Here is a 17,953-nt window from a genome sequence, read left to right as displayed (position 1 = left end):
TAATAGAAGGACTGGGGGGCACATTTAAGACTAATCGGAGAAAATTCTTTTTCACTCAACGCACAATTAAGCTCTGGAATTTGTTGCCAGAGGATGTGGTTAGTGCATTTAGTGTAGCTGGGTTCAAAAAATGTTTGGATACGTTCTTGGAGGAGAAGTCCATTAACTGCTATTAATCAATTTTACTTAGGGAATAGCCATTGCTATTAATTGCATCAGTAGCATGGGATCTTTTTGGTGTTTGGGTAATTGCCAGGTTCTTGTGGCCTGGTTTGACCTCTGTTGGAAACAGGATGCTGGCTTGATGGACCCTTGGTCTGACCCTGCATGGCAATTTCTTATGTTCTTACGTATACATCCCAAGTTCCTACCTAAAGTGGTGACTGATTTTCATCTTAATCAGTAAATCATTCTGCCCACCTTTTTTCTGAGGCCTAAATTCACACCAGGGTGAACGGGCTCTGCACACTTTGGACTGCATAAGGGCCTTAGCTTTCTATCTAGAACACACAGAAGGCCACGAGCAATCCACACAGCTTTTCATATCTTTCGACAAGAATAGATTGGGAGTTGCGGTGGGCAAGCAAACTCTGTCCAACTGGCTGGCGGATTCTATTTCCTTCTGCTATGTGCAAGTGGGCCTTCAGCTTGGAGGCCATGTCAAGGCTCATTCTGTGAGGACTATGGCGGCATCGGTAGCCCACTTGTGGTTGGTTCCTGTCGCCGAAATCTGCAGGGCTGCAACGTGGAATTCCTTACACACGTTCGCTGCCCACTACTGCTTGGACAAGGATGGTTGGAATGACAGTAGCTTCGGCCAATCTGTCCTTCACAATCTCTTCCAGCCTTGAACCAAACTCTCCATGCCTAGGGCCCCTTGTTAGGGTTCAGGCTGCCACCCTCTATTACCAACAGCACCATAGTTTATTGTGCCCGTTGGCTGCTGGTCATTATTGAATTAGGGAGCAGCCTGTAGCTTGGTATTCACCCACATGTGAGGACTACCATCCTGCTTATCCTTGTGTATACCTGTAACAGATGTTCTCCTAGGACAGCAGGATGTTAGTCCTCAGGAAACCCGCCCACCACCCCGCAGAGTTAGGTTCTCCTGCGTTTTGTTTTATTTTTCGCCCGTGAATTCTATATTATGAGACTGAAGAAAGACCCCGCGTGGATGTGCAGATAGCGGCATCTGATGATGTCGCCCACATGTAAGGATTAATATCCTGCTGTCCTAGGAAAATACCTGTTACAAATAAGCAACTCTGCTTTGTGGAGATGAATGAATGGCTGCGTAGATAGTGTCCACAAGACATTTTGGCTTCCTGGACCATGGGATGATGTTTCAAAGACTGCTGACAGAAATGGGGTCTATCTGGGGAGGGCTTTAAACTAGGATCATTGGGGAAGGATGACTAAAACACTAAGATAAGCAAAACATTAAATACTTGTAGAGAAATGGTAAAATAAATGGCAACATCTGGAAAGCTATGTACACTAATGCTCACAGTATGTGATATAACGTCCTGGATCTAGAGGCAGTCTACAGTGGTTGTCATGGTCCCCTGGTGAGACTTCATTTGGAAATTTGCATACAATTCAAGAGACCACACCTTCAAAGGGATATAAACTGGTTAGAGTCAGTCCAGAGGATGGCTCCTAAATTGGTCTGTGGTCTTTGTTCTAAAGTATATGGGGATAAACTTAAAGATCTAAACATGTACACTCTACAGGAAAGGCAGATTAGGAGAGATTACCGTGGAACACTTCTGATGTCTTTTGTGTTTTCAGCGGATAGAGACCATATCTTGAAACTTTTTATTCGTAATAGGGAAAAGTTATTTTTAGGACAAAAGATATGGGTTTACCCTGATAAAACGAAATCCACTCAAATCCGTAGAAAAAAGTTGCTGGAAATGTGTCAAGAGGCTAGGCAGCTAGGTGCTAGAATAACCATTAGAAACCCATGTAAATGTGAGTTAAATATAAATAATACTCGTTATATATTTTTTGAGCCCTCGCAGCTATGTTTCTTTTTGGATAATTACAGAACCAAGGTAAACGTAGCCTAGATAGTCCAGGGCAAATATAATTTATTAAGTAAGCCTCCTTAATTGCTTTTTTTCCTTTTTCTTTAATGGTTTGTTCTCATAGATCTTGGATCTCCTAGTTTCCGCTTACAGAATATGATTATAGGAGATTGAAATGTGTATTTTTGTTTATTGCCTAACAATGTATTTTCCTGAAAAAAAGGATGAAGGATATGTTTATGATGGTTCTCCTTTTGACCCTTCCATATGAGTTCTAACACTCGGTGCACATTATCAGAGGCCAGGCGGCCTGGAACAAACCCTGCTTGCTCCTCATGAATTAACAGAGGGGCTACTTTCCCCAATCAGTAGCCAATATTTTGGCCAGAATCTTTAAATCAATATTGATCAGGGAGATGGGGCGATAGGATCCACACAACATGGGGTCTCATCCCCCCTTGGCCAAAATGGTGATACCAGCTAAGTTGGCCTCAGGGGATATGGCCCCCTCAGACCACAAGGCATTAAAAGCATGGAGCAATAATGGGATCACCTCAGCCTCAAAGGTTTTATAAAATTTGGCCATAAACCAGTTGAGACCCGGTGCCTTCCCAAGCTTCAAATCCCGTATAGCCTGGTAAATTTCAGCGTGTCTAATGTTGAGATTACTTACCTGATAATCTCCTTTTCCTTAGTGTATGCAGATGGACTCAAAACAAATGGGTATAGTGTGCTCGTGCTAGCAGTTGGAGACGGATATGACGTCAGCACGGGTACATATACCCCCACAGGAAGTGCCGCAAATCAGTAATCTTCCTTGCAAAAGCTATTATGGATATATGTGTGACTGACCAATCGATTAATCAACAGGATTACCCTGACCAATTGATGGTAGCTGGAGACCGCCAGTGTACTCAGCCGGAAGGCGTCGACACCCAGCAGGGTGGATGCCCTATTATAAGAAAACATGGCTTACCGTGAGTCGGTGAATCCCCATGTATGCCGGCAGCCGGGCGGGATGCTGAGTCCATCTGCATACACTAAGGAAAAGGAGATTATCAGGTAAGTAATCTCAACATTTCCTAGCGTGTAGCAGATGGACTCAAAACAAATGGGATGTACAAAAGCTACTCCCGGACTGGGCGGGAGGCTGCCCGAGGGCCGTTTAGGATTGCCCTCGCAAATGCTGTGTCCTCCCGGGCCTGGACGTCCAGACGGTAGAATCTGGAGAAGGTATGGAGGGAGGACCACGTCGCCGCTTTACATATCTCTGCAGGCGACAGCAGCTTAGCTTCTGCCCAAGAGGCCGATTGAGCTCTGGTAGAATGAGCCTTGACCTGTAGAGGCGGTGGTTTTCCCGCCTCTATGTAGGCTGCCTTGATAACTTCTTTAATCCAGCGGGCGATGGTTGGCCGTGAGGCCGCTTCCCCTTGCTTCTTCCCGCTGTGCAGGACGAACAGGTGGTCCGTCTTTCGTACTGCTTCTGACATTTCCAGGTATCTGGACAGCAGTCTGCCGATGTCGAGATGGCGTAGCATTCGACCTTCCTCCGACTTCTTCAAACCTTCCGTGGTAGGCACACTTCCTCGGAGACCAAGTAAAGATATACGCCTTACCTTGTCTTCGGCGCTTCCCGGCTTCGACCTGGGCGGTCTCCGGCTGCGGGGGGAGAGTACCTTCACCGCCGTGCATAAGGAAGTGCGCCTGCTGCCTCTAGGCCGCTCCCGAACCCGTCTCGCTCGGGGGCCAAGTCCACGCCGGGACCGAGGCTGCCTCCAGGCAGCGCCCAAACTTGTCTCACTCGGGGGCCAAGCCACGCCCGAGCCCTTCTCACTGGGGGGCTAGGTCCCTGCCGCAAACCGACCACTGGACCGAGGCTCTTACCTCCGAGGGACCATGGAAGTCAGCTCGGGAAACTCAACTGGGTGAGTGACCGCCAGGTATCACCGCAGGAGTGCGGGGCTTGACTTCAATAGGTTTCTTCTAGGAATTTAGTCGTTAGAATTTGGAAACACGCTCAGCGAGCGTGAGGTAGCTCCAAGCTGCTTTGGAGACGGAAATTACTGATTTGCGGCACTTCCTGTGGGGGTATATGTACCCGTGCTGACGTCAGATCCGTCTCCAACTGCTAGCATGAGCACACTATACCCATTTGTTTTGAGTCCGCTACACGCTAGGAAATCTCAGCATTTAAAATCTCACATGCCTCTATCGATAAGGAGGTCAACTCCACCCTTTGTAGGTAATCATCAATTATAGAGTCACTCTCCAAAATGTTAGAGGTATACAGATCTTTGTAAAATCGAGTAAAGTGGGTACAAATTTCACTGGCCTCTTATAACATGGAACCTGTGGAATCCTTGATCTTGTTATAAGAGACTGGGCTGCTCTTCCTTTAAGCTTCCTTGCTAGCAGGCGGCCTGCTTTGTTACCAAATTCAAAATATTCCTGCTATAGCAAATCCAGATGGAATGCTATTTTCTCTAAATCAAGTGCCTGCAGTTCCCTCTTAGGGGCTTGCAGAGCCTCTAAGGTCTTAGGATCCAGGGACCTCTTATGACATAGAGATAGTTTAGCAATATGTTGCATAAGGCTAAGTCATTTAGCATTCCTCTCCTTTTTAAGGAAGCTTGTCCGAGCAATTAGTTTCCCCCTAACCACCACTTTCAAACAGTTCGTGGGGACACGTCCTCAGTGGAATTTAATTGTATGTACTCCTGAATATCACTGGTCAAGGATTCCATGAAGGTGCTGACATTAACAGGCCGATTCAGTAAAAGTCGCGGGAGATAAGGCGAGTGCCCGCTGTCCCAGCGCGCGCACAGGCCACTCTCCTGTGCGCGCGATTCAATATATAAATAAGGGCCCCTCTTTTTTGAAAGGAGCGGCAGCTGTCAGCGAGTTTGACAGCCAACGCTCAATTTTGCCGGCATTGGTTCTCAAACCTGCTGACAGCTACGGATTCGGAAACAGGACACCGGCAAAATTGAGCGTCCGGTTTTCAACCCATGAGCCGTGGGCCAATTTTAAATTATCTTTTTTTTAATTTTTAATTATTTTTTTACTTTGGGACTTCTGACTTAATATCGCCATGTGCACTTTCCCGGTGCCGGCCGAAATTAACGCCTACCTTTGGATAGGTGCTAATTTCTGAAAGTAAAATGTGCGGCTTGGTTGCACATTTTACTTAGTGAATCGCGTGGGAATAACTAATAGGGCCATCAACGTGCGTCCAAATGCGGGTTAACAGTGCGCTCCACCGGAGTGCACTGTACTGTATCGGCCTGTAAATAGGCTATCATTTAATCGCCAATACTGACTTCCTAAAGCTCTGTTGGAGAGCCGTATTTGCCCATAATTTATTGTTCAGCTATAGTGAACTTTATGATGCCTCTTAAATTTGATATGCTTTTGACCTTATTGTTTCAGGCTAAAGTCAAGGCAAAACAACCAAAAGAGGAAAGGCTATGCAGAAAAACACATTGCTATGAGAAAGACTGCTGGAAACAGTACCATCAACTTCCAGCATTAGTGCAAGTAATGTAATATCCTAGTTTTTTTCTTTTCACTTATTTTAAACCTCCTAGGCACACATATATACAGGATTTTCCAGAATATTAAAATAAAATCACAGCAATGGGATCAATCACATTACTTCCTGTTTTGGGATTTTTAAAAATAAAGTTCCACCGAGTTTTGTTAAAATATTTCCATGAGAACGGTGGGAAGTATGATGTATTTGAAATTCGTTTTCTAAATCGAGGGTCTGATAACATCTTGATTCTTTTCTTCTTTTACTCTTCTCCCCTCCCCCCCCCCACTGGCAAAAAACCCCTAAACAAACCACAACTAGATCCAACAAGGGAGTCAGAATCAATTTGACTTTCCAAATATGGGAGGCATACAAATTAATAAAAAAAAACAAAAACAACTGCAGTTACTGCTCATTCCATAAACCTCACTATGTAATCTGTTGATTTGATAACTCTAATGGGAGCAACATTACTCTTCTGTGTCCTTTTTAAAATTACATATTTATTTATTTTGAATGTTATTCAGATTCAGCTCATGCCTTTCAATGATACTTCAAGGCAAGTTACATCAGAAGCATGGATACTCATTATTTTTATCAATTCTTAAGACCTGGCTGTTTAAACAAGCATTCCCGGACACCAACTAATTCTCACACCATCAACCAAACGCTATCCAGCCAGTCCTACCAGACGTTATCCAACCAGTCCTACCCCTTCTCCATGTAATATCTATAGCTTATATTATAGATATTGTAAATATATTTATCTAATGTAAATATCTTTATCTAAAGTTATCCTCTCCTTTTTTCTTCTCTTCTCCCAAGTTTTAATTCCCTTGTTATTTGTAACTGCTCACTTCCACAGGTTACACTGTTGTTCATTGTACACCCCTGTTATATGTAAACCGGCATGATGTGATTGTATCATGAATGCCGGTATATAAAAATCTTAAATAAATAAAATAAAATAAATAAATTCAAAGGTTTACTGGTAAAGCCATCTTTTTGGAATCATTGAAAGCTGCTCTCCTGCAATTCTATTAACCATTGAAAGCGGTCACGTTCACAGTGTCGCATCAATAAACTGAATTTATTTCATGCTTTAACCCTCAAGGCGCTCAAAGCAGGTTGCAGTAATTAAAATCATAATTAAATTCAGTATATAAAACATCAACATGGGAATTAAATACAGAGAATAAATAATCACAAAGCATGAAATATTAGCATAACAGGAACAGAAAATCATACAATTCTATCCTATTTATTTAGACTTATATTCCGCTTTTCACACTTTTTTCCTAAAGTAGCAATTTAATGATGTATTAACTATTTTAAAGGGAAATTAGTGGCACCTTATAAGGCACACAGATGCTTGGCAAAACTATGACTGAAACACTAAAAAGATATAACGGAAGCCACTGGGAATCCACAGCTCAAACTGCCCTCTTCCTCCAAAGCATGCTACTCTACAGGCACGATGCCCCAACGGGTAGGATTACATTTCTATTCTTTTCCCCCTATAAAAGTGTCTAACCTATACAGCCACTACTCTGTAAAGCTCCTGAGCCATATGGCAAGTCCAGTAGCTAGTCTTTTCTCATGCTGTGAAAATAAAGAAGATACTTGGGATATCTGTGTCTGTCCTAGGGAGAATTTACTCCTGGCATGTTTCTTGCAAATATCCCTTGTAGCTTGCAGAAGAGAAGCCAATATGAATGCAGGTACTATGCTTGTTTCCAGTAACTTCTCTGACAGACCAACTAATTGGCAGACCCTCTGTATAATTATTAAAAATGACATCTTGGCATGGGAGTGCTACTGGAAGTACAGTCAACCATAAACCAGAGAACCTCAGTCTATTAATCAGAAAGCAAAGATGACCTTCACAATTGCTCAACACACACTGTGAATTCAGTGAAGCTGAAACACTGCAGGCATAATCTGAGTATGTATGTCTTGAGTAGGGGATACTAGCATTTCTTTAACAGATGAAAGAAGTCTCTTTCTTTTAAAGAAAAGAACTATATATGATACATTTTTAAATAAAGATATATGAGCAGCTATAATCTGGTACGGCACTTCTTATGCTCTTAAATGTTCCTATAAACATTGCGCCACCTCTCAAAACAATAATACACTCTATAACTTACTTGCATAAGAACAGAACTTAAAAAAAGTCTGGCAATGATGAGACATCGCAGATTTTTCACTACTAACAACATACAAAACCTTATTACCTGCAGCATGTTGAGAAGAAGGCTTCTGAACTTGGTCCCTTCCACCATGAAAAGAGCCATTTTGTCACAGAGTTTGGCAGCTGTGGCAGCAAAGCTCCTGTCTGTCACCGCTTTCTGATAAATTGTCTTTACAATCTCACTAAGCATCTCCTCTGAGTTTGCAGAGTTCTGAGCCTCCTCCATAAAGGTGGTAAGTTTTGAGTCAACATCACTGCTGTTGTTTCTCATACTGTTCAGAATTTCAATCAGCTTGTCCATTTTGTTCTTCTGGGGATTGGTGGTCTCCACAGGGACTTCATCCTAGTGTCCGAAACAGAAGTAAAAAAAAGTCACTGTCATACCCCTAGGGAGGGACACCTTCCAAATCATGAACAGAGAGTTTGCCTATGTTTTACCTACATTCAGAGAGGCAGCTGCATAAACAGGTTCCATCAAAAACACTACAGTGTTGTCTGAACAGCTTGATACTTTAGAACCACATTAACAGTTTGTGTTATTTAGCAAGTTTTAATAAAGGAAAGTTAGATGTTTCTAAGTTGCATTTTCTTTCATAAATACTGAGGGAACACAATTAAACTCTATTCTTATGAAGGACCTTAAAGGTGGGAGGAAGAAACAGAACAGGTAGAAGGCCCATTAGTAGAAACTAGGGAACAAGCAAAAAAAAGAGAAAAATCTCCTGCCTTACTTTTAATATAAGCCGTGAAACCTAAATGAGTAAAATCAGATGAGACGGATAAAACAGAGATGGTGGCCAGATTGAGGGATTTGTTATGGAAGAACATATGGGTGGCATTTATCGGATTGTGATCTTAATGTGAGAAAATCCAATCAGCTGAATCACTGACAAAACTGGCAAAGTCACAATTTCTTCAAAATTTAGTGTAGGTTCAATATTGTTCTTGTGTAGCTCTGAGATTCTGGAATCCTCCAATGTACCAGGTTTCTATATAGAACTCCCCCCAACCTTCTGAGTTTCATGTGCTGGAATACAGATGAGTTGAAGGAAGGATTAACTATTCTCATTATTTCTGTTAGTGCTGCCGGTACTAACGGGCTGCGGGCCCCGTGACTCACCCGCGGTTCGGTCGCTTGGTCCTCCCCTGCGCGCCGCGCCACGGCGGCAGACTGCTGTTGTCGCTCCCCGGGCCTTCCTGCGTGCATGAGGAGTTGGGTCGCCGCCGGCCCTGACCTCCCCGGGCTTTCCCTAGCTCTCGCGCGCGCGCCGAGGCTCTTAAAGGTACCACGGCGGGAAATCCTGGTCCAGCCCCCAGCTGACGTCAGGCTTCACCAATTACTTAAGGAGGCTTCCCTGGACATCCTACGCCTTGGCAACAAGTCTGCTTCACTTGGGGAGTCTTCTGAGCTGGGTGAGTGTCTTGGGCCTTGATCCTGCCTTCCGAGCCCTGCTCCTGCTCCAGCTCCCATCCTTGGGCCCGACGGACGGACCTTCTGGCTTCGACCTCGGACTGGCTTATGGTGATTCTTCTGGCTTTGACCTCAGACTGGCTATCGACGACTCTCTGGCTTCTGATCCTGGACCCGCTTCATCCGACTGAGACTCCCATCCATGAGGCTAGCTCCTCTTTACACTGGGCCTTTTTCAGTGCTCCGTCGCAAAGGGCCGGTGACCTATCAACTACGGTTACCCACTTCATTGAAAATCCATAACTCCTTCCATGTCTCCCTCTTAAAGCCTCTGGTACTCTCCTGGCCCAGCAGGAGACCTCCAGAGCCTCAGCCGCTTGTCTCGGAAGGTGACACAATCTGTCAAGTATGCAAGGTCTTGGATTGTAGGAAGAGAGGCCGAAGATGGGAGTATCTACTCACCTGGGAGGGGTTTGGCCCAGAGGAAAACTCCTGAGAACCATCGTCCAATATCCTGGACAAGAACCTCCTTGCACAGTTCCATGCCATTCATCCCCTGAAGCATAGACCTCCTGGGAGGAGGCCTAGAAGGGGGGTACTGTTAGTGCTGCCAATACTAACGGGCCGCGGGCCCCGTGACTCACCCGAGGTCCGGTCGTTGGTCCTCCCCAGCGCACCGCACCACGGCAGCAGACCGCTGCCGTCGCTCCCCAGGCCTTCCTGCGCAGAGGAGCTGGGACGCTTCCAGCCCCAATATGCCCGAGCCTTCCCTAGCTCGTGCGCACCGAGGCTCTGCCTCTTAAACAGGCCGCTGCAGGAAATCCTGGTCCGGCCCCCAGCTGACGTCAGGCTTCACCGGTTACTTAAGGAGGCTTCCCTGGACATCCTACGACTTGGTAACGAGTCTGCTTCACTTGTGGAGTCTTCTGAGCTGCTTGAGTGTCTTGAGCCTTGTTCCTGCCTTCCGAGCCCTGCTCCTGCTCCAGCTCTCATTCTTGGTCCCGATGGACAGATCTTCTGGCTTTGACCTCAGACTGGCTTACGGTGATTCTTCTGGCTTCGACCTTGGACTGGCTATCGATGACTCTCTAGCTTCTGATCCTGGACTGACTTCTGACGACTCTTCCGGCTGTGAATCCACTTCGCAGGGGCCCACCTAAGACCAGCTGGCCCTACACAACCAAAGGCTCAACCCGCGGGGAACGGGGCTATTGGAGCTCCAGCTGGCCCCTGCGTCAGCTCGGCCTCACCTCCTGATGCTAGGGACCTGCGGGGTTCGCCCTCTAAGGTAGCGCCAACTCCTCCTCAGGCAAAGGGTCCACATTTTCGGCCGTTAGCCACAACTATTTCGGCACGGATGCCTTGCAATTCTTTTAAACCTGGTGGAATTAGACCTAGCCTATTTGTAAAATTTTTAAAATATTTCTCACTCTGTAATAAGAATCATATTATTTTTTTATTTTCTAATAACAAAGTTGATATTTTTTGTATAACAGAGTGCTAGCTGTTGAAAACTGAATTGGTTATTTTAAATCAATTTTGTCATCCAGATTTCTTTTGAGCACCAGCCTAGAGCAGGTGGTGGTAAGCGGTTTTTCTTATTTTTAGATTCACTCTATTGCTCACTCAAGCCTCTTCTGGGTGCCTCTCAGAACAGTGCTCCTTCAGATAGATAGTTGGAAGTTGTGTTTGTTTTATTCACCTCCCTAGATGTTCTAGTAGGGATCATACGGAAGTGGTGAAATTCTTTGCTCCACTGATGTTGTGTCAACATGATTTGGTAATTCTGGGAGACTTATTTACATGTAGATGATCTAGACTATTCCCTTGGAGATGATTTTATAGGTGCTATGTAAGTTAAGGGCTTAACTTATTGATCCCTGGTCTCATGCATGATGCAGGACATTTGCTGGATATATTTTGTGATGTTTAACAACAAAAGATATGCTATACTGGGTCAGACCAAGGGTCCATCAAGCCCAATATCATGTGTTCAACAGTGGCCAATCCAAGTCACAAGTACCAGGCAAGTATCCAAACATTAAACAGATCCCAAGCTACTATTGGGTTATTGAGTAATAGCAGTTTACTGACTACTCCTCTGGGAACTTATCCAAACCTTTTTTAAACCCAGTTACACTAACTGCCATAACCACATCCTCTGCAAGAGCTTAATTATACAGTCAATAAAAAATAATTTTCTCTTGATTTAAGTGAACTACTTGCTAACTTCATGGCATGCCCCCTAGTCCTTCTAATACCTGAGAGAGTAAATAACTGATTTAGATTAACCTGTTCCAAATCCTTTCATGATTTTGTAGACCTCTACTGTATCCCTGCTCAGCTTTCTCTTCTCCAAGCTGAACAGCCCTAACCTCTTTAGCCTTTCCACATCAGGGAGCCTTTCCATGCCCCTTATCATTTTGGTCGCCCTTCTCTGTACTACAACATCTCCAACATTTTGGTCTCCCTGTTCAGATCATATGTTGATCGGATTTGATATGAATTGTTAAGACTGATCCCCTTCCATTATTATAAGTTTGAAAAGAGAGCAATAAAAAAGTCATGGCTATCTCTATATTTGAATGTTGTTGGCAAGATCTGAAGGACACTTGAAGAGTGATAATTTGTCCCCTCTGGTTGAATCTTTGACCAGTTCATTGGCAGCAGCCTTATATACTGTTGCTCCTTTGAGAACTGTCCCTGTGATTAAGAAGAGAGAGATTCCTTGGTTCTCTTCAGAGACTGATTCTATTAACAGGTTCTTGCAAAAAGCCGAGCAGAGGGGGAGGAAAACAAAGTTTCTGGCAAGTATTTCTGATCAATTATCTTTAAGTTCAGGAGTGCTTTAGATGTGGTTAAAAAAATCCTTTGTTTCAAAAAGGATTTGGGTTTCTATGAATCAGCCACGGGAACTGTTTGTTCTTGTTAAAGAACGAAGGGTCTAGCTCTGGGACCCCTGATTTACCTATTAATTGTGAAACTTTAGCTGTTGGTTTTTTTTGGGGGTTTTTTTTTTTTAACTTTCAGTTTAAATCACTTGTAACACTTTAGATCCTGGCCAGGAAACTGAGCAGCTCACCAGTTCCCTCCGATATTGATGAGAGGTGGGAAAAACTTCTTCCAGTTTCAGTGTCTCAGGTATCCAACCTTTTAGTCAGTTGTGAAGGGTTCAAGTTGTTTCCTGCTAGTCTGATAAAGGCATCAACAAATACCTTGGTTGAGACCCTTACCACCATGAATAATCAATCTCTTAACGAGGGTTTTCTGCCTCCAGCTCTTAAAAGAGCTGCTGTTTTTCCTTTCTTAAGAAGTCTTCTTTAGATTCTACTGATCCATGCAACTATCACCCTACTTCTAACCTTCCATTGCCAGGGAAACTTACTGAATAAGCTGTGCTTGCACACCTCCAGCATTCTCTGAAGGATGGCGGAGATCCTTGCCAAGTTTCAGTCAGGCTTTTGCAGAGAGCACAGCACGGAAACCCCTTTCATCTCTTTGATGGACTTCCCTGTGGTTAAAGCTGGTTGGGGGAGTGCCATTTTAGTGATTTTTAATTATTTTTTTTTGGCTATTTCATCAGCATCTGAGAAGCTGAACCATTCCATCATGTTTATTTATTTATTTCAGGATTTTTTTTTGGATTGTCTTATGGGCTCTGGGGTTGGGTCCTCAGGTTGTGCAATGGTTTCAGTCCTATCTGACAGATCACGTCCACTGGGTTCAACTGGGAAGGAAAGCCATCTCTACAGGGTAAGGGTTCAGCTTTGTCACCAGTTCTTTTTAGTATGGTTTCGAAGCCCATTGTCCTTCTGTTGGCCTCTGTAGGTGTAGGGTACAGAATTTATGCTGATATCCAGCCTTTTCTTTTCTTTCAACTTTCAGTGCCAAGTATTTTACTGCTATGTAGACCTGGAGAGGAAGAAACAGTTTTGTCAATGAATCTGCAAAACACTGAAGCTTTGAGTTTAGTTGCTCTCCTTTGAATACTTCCCTTGTATAGTTGTCTGTAAGGGAGGTTGATCTTCCCCCCCCCCCCCCCTTCACACAGAAGTACAGAATTTGGGAGGGCATTTTTTTTATTTTATTTTAAGCTTTACATGAAAATTTAAGTTAAGGAAGTAGCCAGCACAGCCTTTTTAAAATTTAAAGTGATGGGACGTATGAAGCCTTTTCTAGCTCCACATTATTGTCTAATCACTGGTACTAATAGGTTTGGATTACTATGGTGCGGACTTTCTAGGCCTTCCAGCCTCTTTGACCTGTGTGTTGAAGATGGTCCAAATCACTGGAGCTTGGCTGATGACAGAGAATGGTTACCATGATCTCTCTTGGGTGTTGCTGTCTTCTCTGGAGAATAAAGGTCAAGGCAGTAATTCTGGTGTTTAGGGCTACTCATGGGGCTGGATCCTGATTACTTGAAGGAAAATATATGGGATTATTCCCCCCTTACGCTCATCAGGAAAATAAGTTCTTTGTTTTCCTTCTTTGGGACATGCTACAAACTCATGTCTGAGCTTTTCTAGTAGCTGGTCTAATTTTTTCATCTCTGACAGAAGGATTATCTGTCCTTTAGGAAAAACGTGAAGGTTGTTTTCTTTCAGAAGAAGTTTGGTTAAGTTCATTTTTTGCTTTTTTAAATCTTCTGTATGTTCTGATTTATGTTTATGTTAATATATATTTATTGATTTACCTGGTATTACATTTGACCCATTTGATGTATATTTTGACCTGTTGTTTGGTTTACGATGCTGTAGATTGCCCACTTAGGTTTTCCTTGTGATGTCTGTTATATTGTATATTTCTTTTAGTTATTAGCTGCTAGGAGCATATAACTTTTAGTACTAGTGGGTTAGAAATGATCTTAATAAATAATTCTAGAATGGCGTATAAAAACTGAACCGTGACAAAGAGCAATGTACTTACCTTCTATGCCTTTATCAGAGATTCAGTGTTTCTCTAAAGCTGTTTTTGTATGAACTGTATAAAAAAGATCTCTATTAGAGGTTCATTACTCTGCATGTATGGCAGGTTTCCTACAGTATACTAGTCACATTACAGAATGTTTTGACTTTGAAACCCAACTATCAGTTGCTTCATTTTTGCACACATAGAGGTAATTTTCAAAGGATTTGTGTGCTTAAAAGTAGCATATATTGTAATAATTTTCAAAAGCCCATTTACGTGCATAAAGTGCATTCACATGTGTAAAACAAATCAGCCCTATGGAGTGAATTTTCAAAGGAGCTGTGCACGTAAAAGTAGCAATTTTCAAAAGTGCATTTACACGCATAAAGCCCAGTTTTATGCGCATAAATCCTTTTCAACATTACTTCAATTTTTAAAAAACTTTTAGGGCCTGATTTTAAAAAGCGTTTACTTGAGTAAGTGGGCTTTTGAAAAGGATTACAATATATGCCATTGAATTGTCCACAGGATTTACTCGTGTAAGTGCAATTTACTCAAGTAAATGGATTTTGAAAATTGCTATGATAGTCTGTTACATTTACACGTGCAAGTCCTTTGAAAATTAACTCCATATTGTCATGTGTTATGAAATTCCACAAAAAAATTCATTTTCTTTTCTAAGTGCTGGAGTGTTTGATTATGAACTATGTAAATGTCACAGCAGTTTGAACCAGTTTTTGGCATGCACGAGCCTGTTTTCACTCCCCTGTTTTTTTCAAATTGATTAATTTTATTTTGATATTGTGAATTTATAGAGATCTTTTTTTACATAAAATAAGAAATGCCATTAATCACATGGCATATTTTCTCCAGGGGGAAAAAAATGCAGTGGATGCTTCATGGAACTCAGGGTTTAATCATCCTCTTAGTTTCCAACTCATTCATGTTGCACCAAGCAACCTGGGAAAAATTCATCCTTTAGTTCTTTCTCCCCATTTCTGGGTGTTGAGTGATCAGGGAACCACCATTATCTTTTCTTTGCAGGATACTGCAGAGATTTGCCATTGCCTTTTGTATCCTACAGCACATATGTTTTCCTTGATGGTTTTCCCCATCCAGGTGTTCATCTGGCTTGACCCTGCTTAGCTGCTAAGATCTAACAAGTTCAGGCTCACTCAAGCCAGTGTTGCTGGTGCATAAACTTTAAATGAGCTTAAAAGCCACCTTGAACTGGAGCATTATAACTGAAGGGAAACCCAGAGATCAACTAGGAAGTAAATTGGACAGACTAGATGGGCCTCGCAACCCTTATCTGCCGTCATAGAAGTATGTTCCAGTAGGGTCTTGACTCGTTGCCAGTTACCTGGCGTCCACTTCCTCTTTTTCCTGTAAACCAGTGATTTCACAAAGCATACATAATAACATAGTACATTACGACAATTACTAATATAAAACGGATTATAGGTAACCGCACGTTGGATGAAAAGATGTTTCTCCTCCCTCTGAAATCCCCATCTTCTGAAGTTTTAGAAAATGTACATTATTCAGTTATGATTTTTTTTTTGTTTGTTTTTTTAAACAAGGAAGGAAGTAGGTCCCAAACAGTAAGTAGCAGTTAACTAACCACTCGAAAACGACTGGACCCCCGTCCTCTCCTCCTTTTCTCTTGAAAATTATATCTGAATAATGCGGCATCTAAACAGAGTTTACAGTTTCTGAAAATAAACACAGGTTCTTATTACTTATCTTAAGTGGAGTACAGCACTGTTACTAAAATATGTTATATTTTCACATATTTTCTCAAAAATTACTTATAACTAAAAAAAAACCTTTGGACCTATTAACTAAGCTGTGATAACGCAGCAATTTATGTTAAACACTAAAGTCAGCATTTAATGCACACTAAAACCACATTATCATGTGGTATCGGGCAATGATTACATGAATGTTGCCAATATCACAAAGCAAAGTTGGCCCAATGTGAATAAAATATTAATGAGCTGTGTTGCTCACAAGCATTCACTCTCGTCAAGCTTTCTTAGATCACTTCTCATTTTGTTTATTTTCTCAGATTTTAGTATCAGCCACAAAAGGCAAACATTTCCTTTCAACCCCTCTGCAATATTGCTTACAAAGATAATGAGCAGAACCAGCTCTAAGATTGATCCCTGAGACACTTCACTAATCACCTCTCTCTCCTCATGCAGGCCGATGAAATACCGTGTGCTGGCTGCAGCGCACGGTTCAACATGCAATTGGACGCGTGTTTTGGATGCGTGTCCATAACCCCCAATGCAAAACGGGGGTTAGCGCTTCCAAAACGCACATCCAACCAAGTGTGTAGCTAATAGTGTTCATCACATGTAAATTCTTGTTGATGAGGGTATTAGCTATTTTCCCCCGATGCAAAAAAAAAAAAAAATGTGCGCCTGACGGGCACATTTTTTACCATTAAAAATTGCCACAGAGCAGGTGTTAATTCTTGAGGAGCCCGAAATGTTTACAGAAAAGCAGAAAATACTGAAATACAAGTAAGCCACATCTAGCGCAGACCTTTGACCTAATTCTCTATTCACCCAATCAAAATAAATCAGATGTGTTGGACATGATCTGCTACTCATAAAACCATACTGTCTCGGATCCTGCAACTCACTGGATTATAGTTTATCACTCTTTCCTTTAATAGAGTCTCCATTAATTTTCCCACCACTGAAGTAAGATTCATTGGCCTGTAGTTTCCAAAACTTCCAATCTGTAACCACTTTTATCAAGCAAGATCTCACCCACTCTTCTCCAGTCCTGTGGGGACCATTCCCATTTCTGAAGATCGACTGAACGGGTCCTGTAGCAGTCATGTCAGAACCTCTCTGAACACCTATAGGTCGGATTTTAAAGGAATTATGCGCGTGGGGGGGGGGGGGTTTACACACTCCATGTCTAAGTCCCGTGGCATCGAAAAAGGGGTGGGGAGAGGCGGGGTGGGGTGGGGCCAGAGACCTACGGCACAGCGGCCATTTTCTACTGTGTCGGAGAATTGTGTGCTAGCAGGCTGCCGGCAGGCGCAAAAAGTAGGATAGAGGTCAGGAGGGGTGGGGGGGTTAGGATAGGGCTAGGGGGGGATAGGTTAGGGGAAGGGGTGGGAAGGTTAGATTAGGGAGAACGGGTGAAGGCCACGGGCATCGGCATGTGCAGGGTGCACAATCGTGCACCCCCTTGCGCGCGCCGACCCCCGATATTATAACATGCGCGCGCATGTTATAAAATCGGGTACCTATGTGTGCGCGCCAGGTAGCGCGCGCACATGGATGCCTGAGCGTACCTTTGAATATGGACCCCTTAGTGTGTGAGGATGTATCCCATGTAGTCCCATGGTTTCACCCACTTTCAGTTTTTACTAAATCCATACACTCTCTTTTGTAAATTATGTCTTATTTACCCACTCTTTCATTTCCCTTTGCCATCAATCAGCGGTCCTTCTCACACCCTTCTTCGGTGAAGAGCAAACAAAAATATTTGTTTCGTGTTTATGCTTTTTCCTCATCTCTCTCCACACACTGCTCCTGGTCTCCTCTCAATCTCAACAATTCCAGTTCTGTCTTTCCTTCTGAAAAAAGTTTCATCTCGTTTTACCTCGTTAGCTTTTCATCCACGCATGCTTTGGATGTCCTGATTTCTTTCAGCTTTACCGTATGCTTGCCCCGAGTTCTTTTTGGGATCCTTTTTGAATACGAATCTCTTTGCTCTTACCTTTTCAGCCATCTCTTTGGAGAACCATACTGGTTTCTTTTTCTTTACTTTCCTGACGTCAAGATTTGTTGCCATTACTATAGCTCTTTTTTATTTAGGCCACTGTTCTTCCCCTTCCCTGACAGCCCTTC

At 43.0% G+C, this 17,953-nt stretch overlaps 1 protein-coding gene across 2 annotated transcripts in view; it reads right to left on the bottom strand.

The window, feature by feature from the left end:
* The window catches only part of CTIF (cap binding complex dependent translation initiation factor), a 620,589-nt gene that overhangs the window by 197,139 nt on the left and 405,497 nt on the right, over positions 1 to 17,953 (bottom strand). For both annotated transcript variants that reach the window (XM_029580299.1, XM_029580308.1), the window contains one exon: positions 7,800 to 8,099. In XM_029580299.1, the coding sequence (XP_029436159.1) occupies positions 7,800 to 8,099 (300 nt within the window). The remainder of the gene's footprint in view (positions 1 to 7,799; positions 8,100 to 17,953) is intronic.

This window comes from Rhinatrema bivittatum, chromosome 1 (assembly GCF_901001135.1).
Source record: "Rhinatrema bivittatum chromosome 1, aRhiBiv1.1, whole genome shotgun sequence".
In the NCBI taxonomy this organism is placed as follows: domain Eukaryota; kingdom Metazoa; phylum Chordata; class Amphibia; order Gymnophiona; family Rhinatrematidae; genus Rhinatrema; species Rhinatrema bivittatum.
This window is presented reverse-complemented; position numbering and strand designations above follow the sequence as displayed.